The sequence below is a fragment of the Embiotoca jacksoni genome, unplaced genomic scaffold (assembly GCF_022577435.1).
Source record: "Embiotoca jacksoni isolate LCO1_2020_lvr unplaced genomic scaffold, fEmbJac1.0.p SCAF_124, whole genome shotgun sequence".
Classification (NCBI taxonomy): Eukaryota; Metazoa; Chordata; class Actinopteri; family Embiotocidae; genus Embiotoca; species Embiotoca jacksoni.
The window spans coordinates 5,001-21,704 of record NW_027185257.1 but is presented as its reverse complement, the minus strand read 5'-3'; the positions used below and the strand labels follow the sequence as shown (position 1 = coordinate 21,704).

Genomic DNA, 16,704 nt, shown 5'->3' with positions numbered 1-16,704 from the left:
CTATTATCTATTATCTATTATCTATCTATTATCTATCTATTATCTATTATCTATCTATTATCTATTATCTATTATCTATCTATTATCTATCTATTATCTATTATCTATCTATTATCTATCTATTATCTATTATCTATCTATTATCTATCTATTATCTATCTATCATCTATTATCTATCTATTATCTATTATCTATCTATTATCTATCTATTATCTATCTATTATCTATTATCTATCTATTATCTATCTATTATCTATCTATCATCTATTATCTATCTATTATCTATCTATTATCTATCTATTATCTATTATCTATCTATTATCTATTATCTATCTATTATCTATCTATTATCTATCTATCATCTATTATCTATCTATTATCTATCTATTATCTATCTATCTATCTATCATCTATTATCTATCTATTATCTATCTATTATCTATCTATTATCTATTATCTATCTATTATCTATTATCTATCTATTATCTATCTATTATCTATCTATCATCTATTATCTATCTATTATCTATCTATTATCTATCTATCATCTATTATCTATCTATTATCTATTATCTATCTATTATATATCTATTATCTATCTATTATCTATCTATTATCTATCTATTATCTATTATCTATCTATTATCTATTATCTATCTATTATCTATTATCTATCTATTATCTATCTATTATCTATTATCTATCTATTATCTATTATCTATTATCTATCTATTATCTATTATCTATCTATTATCTATCTATTATCTATTATCTATCTATTATCTATTATCTATCTATTATCTATCTATTATCTATCTATTATCTATCTATTATCTATTATCTATCTATTATCTATCTATTATCTATCTATTATCTATTATCTATCTATTATCTATCTATTATCTATCTATTATCTATCTATTATCTAGTATCTATCTATTATCTATCTATTATCTATCTATCATCTATTATCTATCTATTATCTATCTATTATCTATCTATCATCTATTATCTATCTATTATCTATCTATTATCTATCTATTATCTATTATCTATCTATTATCTATTATCTATCTATTATCTATCTATTATCTATCTATCATCTATTATCTATCTATTATCTATCTATTATCTATCTATCATCTATTATCTATCTATTATCTATTATCTATCTATTATCTATCTATTATCTATTATCTATTATCTATTATCTATCTATCTATCTATCTATCTATCTATCTATCTATCTATCTATTATCTATCTATTATCTATATGTTATCTATTATATATCTATTATCTATTATCTATCTATTATCTATCTATTATCTATCTATTATCTATTATCTATCTATTATCTATCTATTATCTTTCTATTATCTATCTATTATCTATCTATTATCTATTATCTATCTATTATCTATCTATTATCTATCTATAATCTATCTATTATCTATTATCTATCTATTATCTATCTATTATCTATTATCTATCTATTATCTATCTATTATCTATCTATAATCTATCTATTATCTATTATTTATCTATTATCTATCTATTATCTATTATCTATCTATTATCTATCTATTATCTATCTATTATCTATCTATTGTCTATTATCTATCTATCTATCTATCTATCTATCTATTATCTATTATCTATTATCTATTATCTATTATCTATCTATTATCTATTATCTATCTATTATCTATCTATTATCTATTATCTATTATCTATCTATTATCTATCTATTATCTATTATCTATCTATTATCTATTATCTATTATCTATCTATTATCTATTATCTCTCTATTATCTATTATCTATCTATTATCTATCTATTATCTATTATCTATCTATTATCTATTATCTATCTATTATCTATCTATTATCTATTATCTATCTATTATCTATCTATTATCTATCTATCATCTATTATCTATCTATTATCTATTATCTATCTATTATCTATCTATTATCTATCTATTATCTATTATCTATCTATTATCTATCTATTATCTATCTATTATCTATCTATCATCTATTATCTATCTATTATCTATCTATTATCTATCTATCATCTATTATCTATCTATTATCTATTATCTATCTATTATCTATTATCTATCTATTATCTATCTATTATCTATTATCTATTATCTATCTATTATCTATCTATTATCTATTATCTATCTATTATCTATTATCTATTATCTATCTATTATCTATCTATTATCTATTATCTATCTATTATCTATCTATTATCTATTATCTATCTATTATCTATCTATTATCTATCTATCATCTATTATCTATCTATTATCTATTATCTATCTATTATCTATCTATTATCTATCTATTATCTATTATCTATCTATTATCTATCTATTATCTATCTATCATCTATTATCTATCTATTATCTATCTATTATCTATCTATTATCTATTATCTATCTATTATCTATTATCTATCTATTATCTATCTATTATCTATCTATTATCTATCTATCATCTATTATCTATCTATTATCTATCTATTATCTATCTATCATCTATTATCTATCTATTATCTATTATCTATCTATTATATATCTATTATCTATCTATTATCTATCTATTATCTATTATCTATCTATTATCTATTATCTATCTATTATCTATTATCTATTATCTATCTATTATCTATTATCTATCTATTATCTATCTATTATCTATTATCTATCTATTATCTATTATCTATCTATTATCTATCTATTATCTATCTATTATCTATCTATTATCTATTATCTATCTATTATCTATCTATTATCTATCTATTATCTATTATCTATCTATTATCTATCTATTATCTATCTATTATCTAGTATCTATCTATTATCTATCTATTATCTATCTATCATCTATTATCTATCTATTATCTATCTATTATCTATCTATCATCTATTATCTATCTATTATCTATCTATTATCTATTATCTATCTATTATCTATTATCTATCTATTATCTATCTATTATCTATCTATCATCTATTATCTATCTATTATCTATCTATTATCTATCTATCATCTATTATCTATCTATTATCTATTATCTATCTATTATCTATTATCTATCTATTATCTATTATCTATCTATTATCTATTATCTATCTATTATCTATTATCTATCTATTATCTATTATCTATCTATTATCTATCTATTATCTATTATCTATCTATTATCTATCTATTATCTATTATCTATCTATTATCTATTATCTATCTATTATCTATATATTATCTATTCTCTATCTATTATCTATCTATTATCTATTATCTATTATCTATTATCTATCTATTATCTATCTATTCTCTATCTATTATCTATTATCTATCTATCTATCTATCTATCTATCTATCTATCTATCTATCTATCTATCTATCTATTATCTATCTATTATCTATCTATTATCTATTATCTATCTATTATCTATTATCTATTATCTATTATCTATCTATTATCTATCTATTCTCTATCTATTATCTATCTATCTATCTATCTATCTATCTATCTATCTATCTATCTATCTATCTATTATCTATCTATTATCTATCTATTATCTATTATCTATCTATTATCTATTATCTATCTATTATCTATCTATTATCTATTATCTATCTATTATCTATTATCTATCTATTATCTATTATCTATTATCTCTATGAAGGTTTCCTGTCTTGCTATAATTAGCTGACCCAGCGTCACTAATACTTCAGATAGCGGTAGCTCCTTATTTAGTTCCCGGTGTTGGGAACTGACGTTAAAGCTCAGAAAGCAGCAGGTTCCTCCAGAGATCATTCATTTCGTTTCATATCTAGCGGAATGCTCCGAAAGTTAACTTTAAGGAGAAACTACTTCACCTGTTCCTGGTCGACGAGACGCTCATCTGAACGCGAGGTTTCTGTTTCCATGGTAACCACACACACGGAAGGCGAGTTCTGCTCGAGCGGAAGCACGTGACCTCGTCGACGGAGGGCTCCAAATTTGAAAACGTGGCCGGAGAGTTTATTTGTAGGTGAACATGTTGCCAACAGAAACAACAGGGAGGGATGCAAGCTGAGGCCTGGAGCCGAGCCCGAGGAAACAACCCGGCCGACGGAGCAGCACCCTCGTTTCACCCGAAGTAGGTCTTCTAGCTGTTTAAATGATTTAACCCTGAATGTGATGGTTGTATGCTCAGCTGATATACCTGGTACCTGTTAGTGGTTTTAGGAGGCTGCGGCAACGTGGCCATGTCATGTTAAAAGCACACACACATCACATGTTCGATGTCAGACATCGTCCCCGGGGCCGCCGGAGCTCGTTTGGCGGCTCCAGCTGTCTGTCGCGACATCACGGAGAGCACGGAGAGCACGCGACGGCGGGATTTACATCCGCAGCACGCGCTCTCATAGCAACGCTGATGAACCAGCTGAGAATGTTTGGAGTTGAACCAGCTGACTTCCTCTGACAGTTGGTGTCAAACAAACAGCCTCCTGGATCCTCCTGGAACCTCCTGGATCCTCCTGGAACCTCCTGGAGCCTCCTGGATCCTCCTGGAAGCCTCCTGGAGCCTCCTGGATCCTCCTGGAAGCCTCCTGGAGCCTCCTGGATCCTCCTGGAACCTCCTGGAACCTCCTGAAGCCTCCTGGATCCTCCTGGAACCTCCTGGAGCCTCCTGGATCCTCCTGGAAGCCTCCTGGATCCTCCTGGAAGCCTCCTGGAGCCTCCTGGATCCTCCTGGAACCTCCTGGAACCTCCTGAAGCCTCCTGGATCCTCCTGGAACCTCCTGGAACCTCCTGGAGCCTCCTGGAAGCCTCCTGGAACCTCCTGGAGCCTCCTGGAATCCTCCTGGAACCTCCTGGAGCCTCCTGGATCCTCCTGGAACCTCCTGGAACATCCTGGAGCCTCCTGGAAGCCTCCTGGAACCTCCTGGAGCCTCCTGGATCAGGACGGAACGAGCTGTTGAAGACATCCTTTATCCTCTTTTACCGCGAAGTGAGTCGAAACAAGGAAACCTGAAGAACAGACATCTTTTAATTCAGCGGAGCTCCGTCCGTCTTCTGTTAACTTCTTATCTCCCAGCCCAATTAATGCAGTTCTCTGTTCTTCACACTGGTGTTTGTTGTCAGTTTTTTGAGGAGTAACCTTTCGTTTTGTGTTTCCAGGTCACTTGACATCCTCCTTGTTGAAGTCTGTGTTTGGTGCAGACAGTGCACACAGGAAGAGGAACATGCAGTGCACTCCTCAGCCAAAGGTCTACCAGGAGGGCTGCAAAGGCCAGCGCTGCTCCCACTGCTCTGACAGTGGATACTCGGGTTTGTTCCAGAGCCTCACCGGAGCTGATTCCTGTCCATCGTTGTCTCCTGTAGAATTCAATGAAACGCCTAAAGAGAACCTCCGGCTTTCTGTCACGCCGAAAGACGGGACCGGAGAACCAGTCCGATTTGTGGGTAAAGACTCCGGCAGGGTACTGCATCCATCAGCTGTTAGCTGGTGTGAAACTCCTAAAGTATACAAAAGAGATGCCTCGTTGCGACACAGACTTTTAATGTGCAAACCTGCAAACGGTGTCAAAAATGAAAACACAAGGTCGCCATGCACCAGAAGGATGGAGAACTCTGTTGGGTCCGATCACTGGCTCAGTGCGTCGTTCGACTCTCTGGACATTAAGACTTTGGGACCGGCTGCTTTAAAACTGGACCAGGATCTGCCTCCGTGTGGCAGGAAGCGTCGTTTCCTCTTCGCGCAGGTGAGGACGTCCACTCTGGAAGACGGGAAACTCAACTCGAGCCTGTGTTCCAGTTTTGAGAGAGAGGTTTCACTCACAGAAGGAGATTTCAGGGGGAGTGTTTCTGCCTCTGATGAACTTAATGGCTTTAGAGACTTCCTGCCTGTCTCATTTAAGGAAAGCTGTCAATCACCAGTCAGTATTGGTGAAACCAATAACCTGTTTGACAGCTCGAGCATCTTGTCCACGCCGTCATCCACACATTCACCCAAATACATCAGGTATGTGTTCATTGACATTTCTTTATTTTGTTGTAAATTCATAATGAGAAGCAACGACTCAGAAAACACGTCTTTATTAACCCCTTTCTAACCTGGACCAGGTCTCTGTGTGAGGACAGTGGTTTCAGTTCCTTGAGCCTTGATAAGTCCCAGGACTCCTCCGTGGACCATGACGGCTCCTTCCAGGAGCTGCTGCTGTCTGCCTCCCGAGGAAACGGGGAAACCCCAAATCTGGCCGAGACAAGGCGGCGCTCCCGTGTGCAGCGTCAACACAGACTTTCTACACTTAAAGAAGGTGGATCTCAGTCTGAGGAAGATCCAGCGGACAGAAAGCATCATCATCATCCTCATCATCATCATCCTTCTTCTCAGTTCCCCAGCCTGTCTAAAGAGGAGGTGTTTGCTGATGCTGACACCCCTTCCAGCATCCTGTCTCTTAAATGTGGTATTAGCACCATCTCTGATGGTTTGGCATCTGCAAAACAAGACTATACCACCCCGCTAAGAACCACCACAACCCAGCCAGAAAACATCACTGCTGGTTGGACGGATCTCACTCCTCTCAGGACGACCCCAGTCGATCTCTCTCTGACTCCAGCGTTGCAGCTGGTTCATGCGATGTGCCAGCACAAAGTCCAGATGTTTGCTGGCCAGAGTCCAAGTCTGAAGGAGCAGCTCAAGTCCACAGCAGCATTGGCCGAGGCCCCGGTGACGTTCAGGACCACCATGCCGCTGGCAGGGCTGATCGGCAGGAAGATGGGTGTGGGGAAGGTGGACATCCTCACAGAGCTGAAGAAGAGGAACCTCAGGCACATCCTGGCTGTCATACTCAGCAGGCTGAACTCTGAGAGTGTGTACAGGTGAGGAATTCATGCCAACAGGTAAATCCTGTTTACTTTCATATCTCCTCTCGCACTCTCCTTAATTATCACAGGTTAAATTACTCCATTCCCATTTTGTCATTTGTTAAAGTGATAATGACTGCAAATAAAAAATCGTAATGTTCTGAACTGTGTCCACAACTTTGACAGTAAACTATTGAAGTATGTGTACATGATGTACAACCAATGCAATTTTCTAGTATTGAAGTGCAAAAAAATTCTATTTGTAAAAAACCCCGTTTTGCTCTTCCATTAAAAGAAGGTAGATAAACCCTGATCATTACTCAGGCTGGATGAAGAGTCGAGGCCAATGAGGGCTGAAAATATTAACGTCATGCATGCATTTGTTTGTTGTGGCAGGTGTGGGCAGGTGTGCAAAAGCTGGAATCACATCATCCAGCAAGATACGCGAGCTAGCTTAAGGAGAAGAAACCACCTGAGTGAAGTGGAGGCTGCTCTCGAGGTAAACAGGCCATATGGGTGCATGTGACTGATAACAGTGTGGTTCTTAAGAACAGCACTGTGGTGTCCGTTGAAGGAAAAAACATCGTCGCTATCATCGTCAAAAAAAAGTCCCAGTTCATGGAGACTGTTGTTACAGCAGCAGTTTTCTGTCTGGAGTCAACCAGCTGCATTTGAAGGACAGTATCTCTGTCATGCATCAGATCATGATGACCTTGAACTTTCTTCTGTTGTCTCAGCTCGGTGGTGCTGTGGTCCACGTCTCCGACGCAGAGACCAGAGTCTCTCTGCTGAAGAGGTCGGCCTTGAAAACGGTTCAGACCCAGTCCAGGTCCTCCAGCTACTGCACCCCCCAGTCGGGGAGCAGTTCTTCAAGCCGCTCACATTCAGGCAGCAGCAGCAGCAAACGGGACAAATTTCTAGAAGTAAGTTATACATAAAAATAAATGTTCACATTTATGTTTAGTTGAAGGTGAAAACAGAAGAGGGAAGGTCGCATCAAACATTTACTGGAAGTCATTAAAAATAACTTTTTAATTCTTTTTCCCTCTCAGGTTGCCAAAACCCTGTTCAACGATGAGTGCCTCAGGCCGTGTCCTCGGTGTCAGCATCCTGCAAGGTGCCATTCGGTGAAAGGGGAGGGTGTCTGCAGCAGAGCTGACTGCAGCTTCAAGTTTTGCACATCGTGCCTGTGTGCTTTTCACGGCTCGAGAGAGTGCGGCAGTCAGTCTGCAGGCCGTCGCAAGAAAGACATACTTCTTCCAGGAAGCGCTCAAAGCAAGAGGAACGTCCGGAGACTCTGAGCCGAAGTGCACTCGTCCTGGTTGCAATGCCAAAGTCACTTTAGTTTTTAATTTTTCTGCCAAATGGTGAAGATGAAGCCGAGCAGCAAGGAAACCAGTACATGAGCATCATCTGTACTCTTTAGTGTGTCTATGTAATTATTTTTCACCCCTTTTTTTTTTTCAACACAATTCTTAGATGTATATTTTTAATTATGCTCGTGAAGGACGTCTCCCCAGTAAACACTATGATGTAATTTTGCTGTTGATGCACTTTTCCATTCACATCGACTGTACAGTGTTTTTTTGGAATCTGAGATTTTCAAATTTTACCAACGTGTTTTCAGATTTGTTTTAAAATAAATTTGGAGAATTTTTTTTAACTCTTTTTAAACATGTCTCATTTGTGATGATTTGTAATTTTCTGAAATTAATTGTTTTGTGTTTGTCGCCATCCAGTGGTATTATGTGTCAACTGCAACAACACTATTATATGCAAGAGATTTTGGATACCAACAGTGATATAAAACCTGTGAATAACTTAGAATAAAGTCATTTTGGGGCTTCGAAGCAGAAATACCGAACTGAACTGGTTTCTCTCTGGTCCTCTAGTTAAACTTTTACTGCCCCCTGTGTTTTGAAAAAGAGTCCACTTCCATGGCAACCTGGAGTGTCTGTAATGAGACTGCCTGGCTTGACTTTCAGGGCAGTCAGTTGGAAAGTAGCGTACACACACCAGAACAATGTGTGGAGTGATTTCCACAGGTAAGATCGAACACTTTGTAAAACTTCTCATTTACTTTTTCTGGGATTTTTGGAACTGATGGTTGTTTAGTAACTTAAGTTTTTCTTTCCGTGTCCAGAGTTTCCCCAACTTACTGCTGGCAATTTTGTGAGTACAAGTTGTGTCAGAAGTTTTATACATTGCCTCTTCGTGGTTCGATGATTTCATGTTCATGTCCACAGGAGAGCTCACTGGCCTCTGATGATGTGTTGGCTCACTTCTTCAATGATTTCTTAAGTCTGCCGGTAATGTAGTCCTGACATGCAGCTGCAGCATATTGACAAAACGCTCGTACCCTTCTTATACCCTCAAATCTTGTCTCAGTCTTTCCCAGAGGATTTGCTGTACAACCAGCAGACGGGGCTGTTTGAGGTGGTGAGTGATGCCGCTGAGTTCGTCTCCAGAAGAATCAGATCGGTCCTTTGCACCAGCAGGTCACAGCTCCTGACCGGTGACCCCCCTCAGCTGGCCAGAGCCCCCCCACTGGACAATCACTACGCTGTCTGTGTGAGTTGGAAATCATTGGTTTGTTTTTTGGAGATGAGTTGAAATCTGTATCTTCAGAGGGTTGATGTGAGGACCGTCTCCCTGACCTCTGCAGTGCCTGGACAGAGAACAAGGAAGTCAGTGGGTCAAAAGAGAAAGACTGCCCTTCTTCCTTCAAAGTGATTGCTACTATGAATACAGGTACGATGATCTGTTTTTCTTTCAACGACTCCACACTCAAAACGTATTTTAACCAGCTGTAATGGAGGTTAAATACATGTTTCAGAAGACCTTGCTTTCCTTTCTGCTTATTCTGGCTTCGCTGTCATCACTTTCACTCTCCTACAACCAACCTGCTCAATGGACTTCATTTTTTAACATTAATCAACCAGGTCGACTCTATCATCGAGTACACACCCTAAAAACTTATTATAAATATTCATATATCAATATAAATAAATATTATTTTGGTATGCAAACATAAATATTTTAAATATTAGTATATAAATATTAATATACAAACATATATAAATACATATGTATATTGGGTTGGAGACGTGACTCATCACTTTTGCAGTCCGCCATTTTAATGTCAAGTTCAAACCAAACAGTACTTCGAGCCACTTTGGCAGAGCACATGAAAGGAAAAGGTAAGTCAATAAAACTGCAATAAGAATAATAAAATCAAGAATTTCTCGGCTCTTTTTTTCCTCCCTTTTAACACCGCTTTACTACGTTTTGTACAAGCGGTTAGCATACTTTGTGGAATATCGGAGAGACGGACATTATAATGTCATAAGTGCAGTAATATCTTGTGTTTATTGTTTAGCTTTTAAGAGTTGTACTTGTATTACTTCCTCCTGTGTTCAGTCTAATTCCTGGTGGACCTGCTGAGCCTGAGGGCCTCATCCCCACACAGATCACATGACTGACTGACCCACAGATCACATGACTGACTCTGCAGCCTCCACATTGAAGCCATGATGCAGAAATAACCGTTTTTTAATTCCATTTATTGAAAAAGGTGCTCGTGTGTTCTGCATCCACTTCCTCTGACCTTTTTCAGACTTGCCGAGCTCTTGCTTCAGTGGGGCCCACATTTCTGTGTCCACAGGAGGAAAAGCAGTTTGTGTCGAAGCACCCCGTCAGGCCCAGGACTGGAGGTCCGGACATGTTCCCGTTCTCAGGAGAACTCTTCAGCACAACAAGGTGCCCGTGAATTGTCAACCTGTACATTTATGTGTCCAGTCAACTTCCGTCTGATTTTATTTTGTCTCTTTCTGACGGTACAGGGTCAAACATGACCTCCATTACGTGTCCACCCTCTGGCCAGAGTGAACATCACACAAAGCAGAGACTCATGCAGATGTTACTCCAGCTGTTCTGAGCGAGAGAACCCATGTACCTTATCCTCTCTGACCTCATCAGGTTTCTCCTCCTCCCACCTTCAATGTGAGGAAGCTGTGGATCTCCAGAGCTCACAAGAGCAACGAGACGCCGCGTCCAGCCGCCGTGTGTCTCCTGCGGTTGAACAGCAGCTGGACTACCTGGTGGTTCAACAGGTGCTCAGAGACGCCGTGAACGTGATGGATGGTCGGAGCCAGTCAGACTCTTCTGGGTGTTTCAGCCAGTCGGGAGACGGGACAGATCGCAAGAGTGCAGACACATCCTGTGAATGTAAAGTTTGGAGTTCAGCGGAGGACGGAGAAGGATCGGAGGGGAAGAAAGAGAAAGTTCAAGATGCCAAGAGAGAGAGTGAATGGGAAGGAAAGACAGACTGTGATGAGAAGAACAGGGAGGAAGGGAGCAGAGGCACACACCACAAAAATGGCCTTAATATTTGTTGCCATGGTACCTGTTGCCATGGCATCAGGTCGGGCCTGGATGAGTTCAAGGAGTTTTTGCGAGGAACGCAGGGAGAGAAGCTTCTTAATTTCTGGATGGATATAGAAAGACTGAAAGCAACGCAGCGAAAGAGCAGGTAAACATTACAACACCTCCTGTTTTCTGTCATTTTAGAGGATAATAATAAAAAAAGTTCCTCGTGTTTCATAGTCATGACTTGATCCAAAATTCACCAGTACAACGCTTATTTATTAGATGTAATGAACACACACCTATCATATGTGATGTGGGATTGGTACCAGGTGTTTGGCGCTGATGAGGAGCTCGTACCTGTGGAGCAGCAGCCACAGACGTCTGAACCTGGAGCTGCTCTCCACACTGGGACTGACTACCTCCCCCTGCTGGACAGATCAGAAACTGCGCTCAGTTCAGCCCTACATCACTGAGTCTCTGCTCTACTACTGGTGAGATTCACTGTTCTTTGTTCTTTGTCTTAATGCCAGTGATAGAGGCTGTGTTTGTGTGTACATGGTCTTCCTACATATTACTAACTGCATTCACTCCTATAATCCTTTCTATTTTCTTAAGCTTGTGTTTGTACACTACATATGCTGGATATATGATGTCTTGTAATTTTGCCTATTCCTAAATCTTCTTTGAATAAATGTTGTTAATGCTTCCTCTCTTGTCCCTACAGGGCTCCTCGGTTTTGGACATCCCGGCGTGTTCAGGCAGACCGGAGCGACTCCCCTCCAGAGAGGTGTTGCAGCTCAGCAGGCATGCAGCCCGGCCACGGCGCCATCACTCTGCCTCTCCTGCGCCCTGACACCTGCTCGCCCTCCTATACTGTCCATACACAGGTATGAGCACTGGGATATGATACATGTGGGTGCATAGAAGTTTTTAGGAGGGAAATGAAGGAAAAGGTGAAGCAAAAATACAGAAACTTGCAGGAAAAAAAAGTGGGATTTAATACATATATCTGTCTTACTTTGTGGTCGGTGTGTTTCCTTGGGCACTGGGGCTTCATGATGGACATGATTTATTTCCTCTTGTGACTAAGTAGACCACCTCGGAAAAATTATCTCTGTATTATGCAATTATGAAATCATTTGTTGCAGCCCAGTTTTAAGGTTCTGATAAATAAATGTTTGTATTAAAAGCTTTATCATCTGTGTTGTTGGTACTTCATCAGCTGTTGTCGAGCAGAGGTCAGTCGCTGTACAGCAGGAGAACGGAGAGGATGTTACAGGCTCTCTGTGTGGACCTCCGTGCCGGCTTATACTTCACACACTTCTGTGAACAATCTGGAAACCAGGTACAAACAGCTGCTGGTGGTTGATGTGTTAAATTGTGCAAAAAATTTCACATTTATTCTACACAGTTCATCACATTAAACTATGGCTGTTATAAATCCAAATTAGTGGATTACAATACATTCAAATATCAAATATCATCATATGTGTTTAAGTATGATTTTTACTGCAGTGGAGAACTAACACAGCTAAAGCAGTTTTATGTGATGTGAGCGACTTTGTTTTTTCTGTCAGCTGTGGGTGAACGCAGTTTACTTCTGGGCCGACCTGCAGCAGTATCACGAGCTGTTCCACCAGGACGGACCGGATCCATACAGAGTGCAGAGGGAGGCGCAGGTCAGCACCAACACAGACAGCTGCACTCCACCACCTCTCACACCGGAGGTACAGAGATGACCTCCGGTAACATTAGCTCCAACTCTGTCGAGGAAAGTCACTGCAATAAGCAGCAAAGCAACAAAATCTGAAAACACTATTTTTACAAATAAATTAAATGCATAATGTTTTTGTTAAAAACATGATTCAGTATGTTCGATGGCAATAGTTTGTTTTTGCTGTTTCAAACTGAGACTGAGTTGCTGAGATTTAAATCTTTAAATTGATTAAACCTTTGATTCAGGCGAGTTCAGCGGATCAGTTTCTGGTATCTTATTGATTTTGTCTGTATTTCCTCTTCTGATACTTTTATCTTCTTTTGGCTTTTCTGCCAAAGCCAGCTGTGCAACATGAAACTAATTTAAAGTGGTATAAAATAGGTACATTTGCGTGGCTCAGTTTTTCTGTGGAACAAATAAGTTACAGCTAATTTAAAACATAAATGAAGATGAAGATGAAGAGGAAAACAATACCCAGAGAGATAAAGAGGCCTACTTTGAAAGGTTGCCAGGACAACTCACCAATCACAATAAATTAAAGTTGCAGAGAACAAACGCCTTAAAATATATGAAGAACACCCAGTAATCAAATATAAAGTCATCAAACAGTGATGACAGTGATTGCATAGAACATTTTCTGTTCCCCTCCCATTCTCCTCTTCACCCCCCCACACAAGTGGAGAGAGTCAAACTCCCATAAAAACAAGTGACTCAGACCCCCCCAGCTTTGCGCCAGTCCAATCACCCAGAACCACCCTGCCTGACTACAGCTGGACCGGGCGGCACCGCAGAGCGGGCCGGTCCAGAATACTTCACGGTGAAACCTATTTTCCTTCAGTTAACCTTTAGTTCACCAGAGGAACGACATTTAGACGATCTTTCCGTTGAGCTGCGGCCAACAGGGTTAAATAAGTGACGTTTATGTGGTGTGATGAGAGATAGTGAATATTGTGGATGAAAGTGGTGACGATGAAAGTGATGGCGGTTGTGAGGAGAAATGTTTCTGAAGTGAAGACATTTTTATGACTCCTCTCCTCTCCTCTCCTCTCCTCTCCTCTCCTCTCCTCTCCTCTCCTCTCCTGTCCTGTCCTGTCCTCTCCTCTCCTCTCCTCTCCTCTCCTGTCCTCTCCTGTCCTCTCCTCCCTCCTCCAGCTCCTTTACTCCACATATCTCTTCAGTTGTGGCGGGAGGAGCATCGGCGTAAATGAGGAGATGAGGAGGGAGGTGTATGACAAACTGATGCCTGCCGTTGAGGAGCTGTTTGATGGAGTGAAGGAGCACACACTGAGCCTCCTGCTGGAGGCGTGGACGCTGTTGGTCAACAGGGACCACGAGTCCTTCCAGCAGGTAACGGCTGAAATGAGTTCCTTTAATACGTCTCAGACCTGATTCAGAGTTTGTCCTTCAAGTGGACGAAAATCAAGAAATATCTTCTAATGTTTATCTTGGTGTATTTATACATATTTCAAGATTATGAGATCAAACTGATTGTGTGGTTGTGGGTTGGGGAAATGGTTACAACTTATGATTATTTTCATTATTCATTACTTTTTTGGTCTATCAAACATCAGAAAAGTAAGTTGCCCATCACAAAATCCTGATTAATATTAGGTTTTAATAAAATGAAAGGTTAACATTTGACAACCTGTAAGTTGTTTGGTACTTCTGACCATTGACTTAAAAGATGAATCAGTTGTCAGTGTGCGTGTGCATGTGTGTGCGTGTGTGTCTCCAGGTGTGTGTGCAGCAGGAGGTGCGCTCCATCAACAGCGAGGAGTTCAGGGAACTGCAGAGTCTGTACGAGGAGTCAGAGCAGCAACTGCCACAGGTCAGCCAGCATCCAGCAGCTCCAACGTTTCTAAAGCTCTGGTGCTCGGTTGATGGCTAGTAAACACTGACAGCATGAAACAGCTATGTAAACAATCATGTGAAAATGACCTCTTACCACTATTTATGTATTGCTTAGTAACAATTCTGATTATCTACTGTTTCAGGAGTGTTGGACTTGGCACTAACATCCCATTTACAGTGGTGTCATAGAGAAGAAATGATCCATGTGGCTCTGTGCTTTACACTGATGTGATGTGGAAAACCCCTGAAGTTTTGTCACCATCCTGATTTCTGTCTTTGCTGCCTCCTTCTCTTCTGTTTGCCTTTCCTCCGCTTCCTGCTGCATCTCTGACAGGTGCTGTTTCCTTCCTCCGTTACACCTCCCTTCTCAAAAGGGCCCCATGCATCCGACTCCTGGTCCACTGTGCCTCCAAATTACCACGGTTACCGTTTAGGATCCTTACTCCGTCACCGTCATGAGATCGGCCACTTCATGTGTTTCCTACAGAGGCGGGAGGCCAGGTAGCCGCGGCAACACACCGCTCTGCTTACAATGCTATGGACGCTATGTGAAATCAACACGGTTGTTTCTGAACACGTATGTTTCTGTCCAGTGTCCATCTGTCCTGCTGGCTGGATCTGGAGCAGTACAGGAGGACTCCTCAGAAGGACGAGGCTGTCAGACGGGAGAGGTCGGCTCACATCGCCGCCAAATACCTCAACAGGAAGTACTTCTTCGGCCCGGACAGCCCCGCCACAACAGAACAGCAGAATGATGTATGTCTCAGTCATATAGACGGAAACTGATATTGAATTATTGTCAACTTCCTGGAAAGCATGACACAAGCCGGTGGGAGACAACAGCTGTCCATGACATGACAATTCAGAGACGGGATTTGAGATCCAGCTGAGGCTCAACATCCAGATTTGATAAGCAGAGGCTGCAGCAGCTCTCAGTCATCCTGCAGACGTCATGCTGACAGCTCTGACAGCAGGGTGTGTGTGTGTGTGTGTGTGTGTGTGTGTGTGTGTGTGTGTGTTGTCATTATATGAATTATTAATGTGTTCATATGATTGAAGCGTTCAGCCTTTCCTCAGGACTTTCAGCAGACTTTCAGTCCTTTGTCTTTGACTTGTCTTTTCTCAGATACATTGAACACAGTCAACTTCACTTCTTACTCAATAACTATCTACGCTGCATCCATTCATTCACATTGATAAGTATTGAAACCATCTGTTTCATGCATTTATTTTTTTATTGTAACTAACTACTCCGATAATCCAATAATCCCAACTGTTTAAACATGACTATTATTACTAACTTTCTATTGGCCATTTTATTCTTTACTTTTAGCTATTCCAACCATTTATAAATTAGTTTTAGGGAACTGTTTGGACTTTTCTGCTAGTTTGCTAACTGGCATTCAAAAACTAATTCTGCAAGTAATGTTTTTTAAAATGAACTAAATTGCTTTACAGTTTTTTCTGTGACAAGTCAAGTCATGGTTCGGAGCTGTGGTTGGAGCTGTGGTTGGAGCTCTGGTCGGCGCTCTGGTCGGAGCTCTGGTCGGAGCTGTGGTTGGAGATCTGGTTGTAGCTCTGGTTGGAGCTCTGGTTGGAGCTCTGGTCGGCGCTCTGGTCGGAGCTCTGGTCGGAGCTGTGGGTTGGAGATCTGGTCGGAGCTGTGGTTGGAGAACTGGTTGGAGCTCTGGTTGGAGATGTGGTTGTAGCTCTGGGTTGTAGCTCTGGTTGTAGCTCTGGTTGGAGCTCTGGTTGGAGATCTGGTCGGAGCTCTGGTCGGAGCTGTGGTTGGAGATCTGGTTGGAGCTGTGGTTGGAGAACTGGTTGGAGCTCTGGTTGGAGCTCTGGTTGGAGCTCTGGTTGGAGCTCTGGTTGGAGATCTGGTCGGAGCTC

At 40.0% G+C, this 16,704-nt stretch overlaps 2 protein-coding genes across 2 annotated transcripts in view; both read left to right on the top strand.

Moving 5' to 3' along the window:
• The first annotated feature begins 5,251 nt into the window (after positions 1–5,251).
• fbxo43 (F-box protein 43) lies at positions 5,252–8,176 on the top strand. The gene is made up of 5 exons (XM_069145404.1): positions 5,252–6,030; positions 6,132–6,890; positions 7,272–7,374; positions 7,613–7,798; positions 7,928–8,176. Exons 1-5 carry the CDS (start codon positions 5,252–5,254, stop codon positions 8,174–8,176), a joined length of 2,076 nt encoding a protein of 691 aa, XP_069001505.1.
• A 657-nt stretch (positions 8,177–8,833) lies between these two features.
• LOC138195756 (regulator of G-protein signaling 22-like) overlaps positions 8,834–16,704 on the top strand; it is an 11,497-nt gene continuing 3,626 nt past the window's right edge. The window contains exons 1-15 of the mRNA XM_069145403.1: positions 8,834–8,920; positions 9,019–9,047; positions 9,122–9,184; positions 9,264–9,446; positions 9,541–9,626; positions 10,492–10,634; positions 10,854–11,406; positions 11,573–11,734; positions 11,968–12,130; positions 12,466–12,588; positions 12,821–12,970; positions 14,113–14,307; positions 14,696–14,788; positions 15,146–15,312; positions 15,405–15,567. Of these exons, the coding sequence (XP_069001504.1) occupies positions 8,899–8,920; positions 9,019–9,047; positions 9,122–9,184; positions 9,264–9,446; positions 9,541–9,626; positions 10,492–10,634; positions 10,854–11,406; positions 11,573–11,734; positions 11,968–12,130; positions 12,466–12,588; positions 12,821–12,970; positions 14,113–14,307; positions 14,696–14,788; positions 15,146–15,312; positions 15,405–15,567 (2,295 nt within the window). The 5' untranslated portion in view covers positions 8,834–8,898. The remainder of the gene's footprint in view (positions 8,921–9,018; positions 9,048–9,121; positions 9,185–9,263; positions 9,447–9,540; positions 9,627–10,491; positions 10,635–10,853; positions 11,407–11,572; positions 11,735–11,967; positions 12,131–12,465; positions 12,589–12,820; positions 12,971–14,112; positions 14,308–14,695; positions 14,789–15,145; positions 15,313–15,404; positions 15,568–16,704) is intronic.

What these genes read in the sequence shown, in the direction of transcription:
- fbxo43 (XM_069145404.1), top strand. Translation starts at nt 5,252, where the DNA reads ATGCAGTGCACTCCTCAGCCAAAGGTCTACCAGGAGGGCTGCAAAGGC. An exon ending in AACTCTGAGAGTGTGTACAG is followed by an intron (nt 6,891 to 7,271) that starts GTGAGGAATTCA and finishes TTGTTGTGGCAG; the next exon opens with GTGTGGGCAGGTGTGCAAAA. An exon ending in AAGTGGAGGCTGCTCTCGAG is followed by an intron (nt 7,375 to 7,612) that starts GTAAACAGGCCA and finishes CTGTTGTCTCAG; the next exon opens with CTCGGTGGTGCTGTGGTCCA.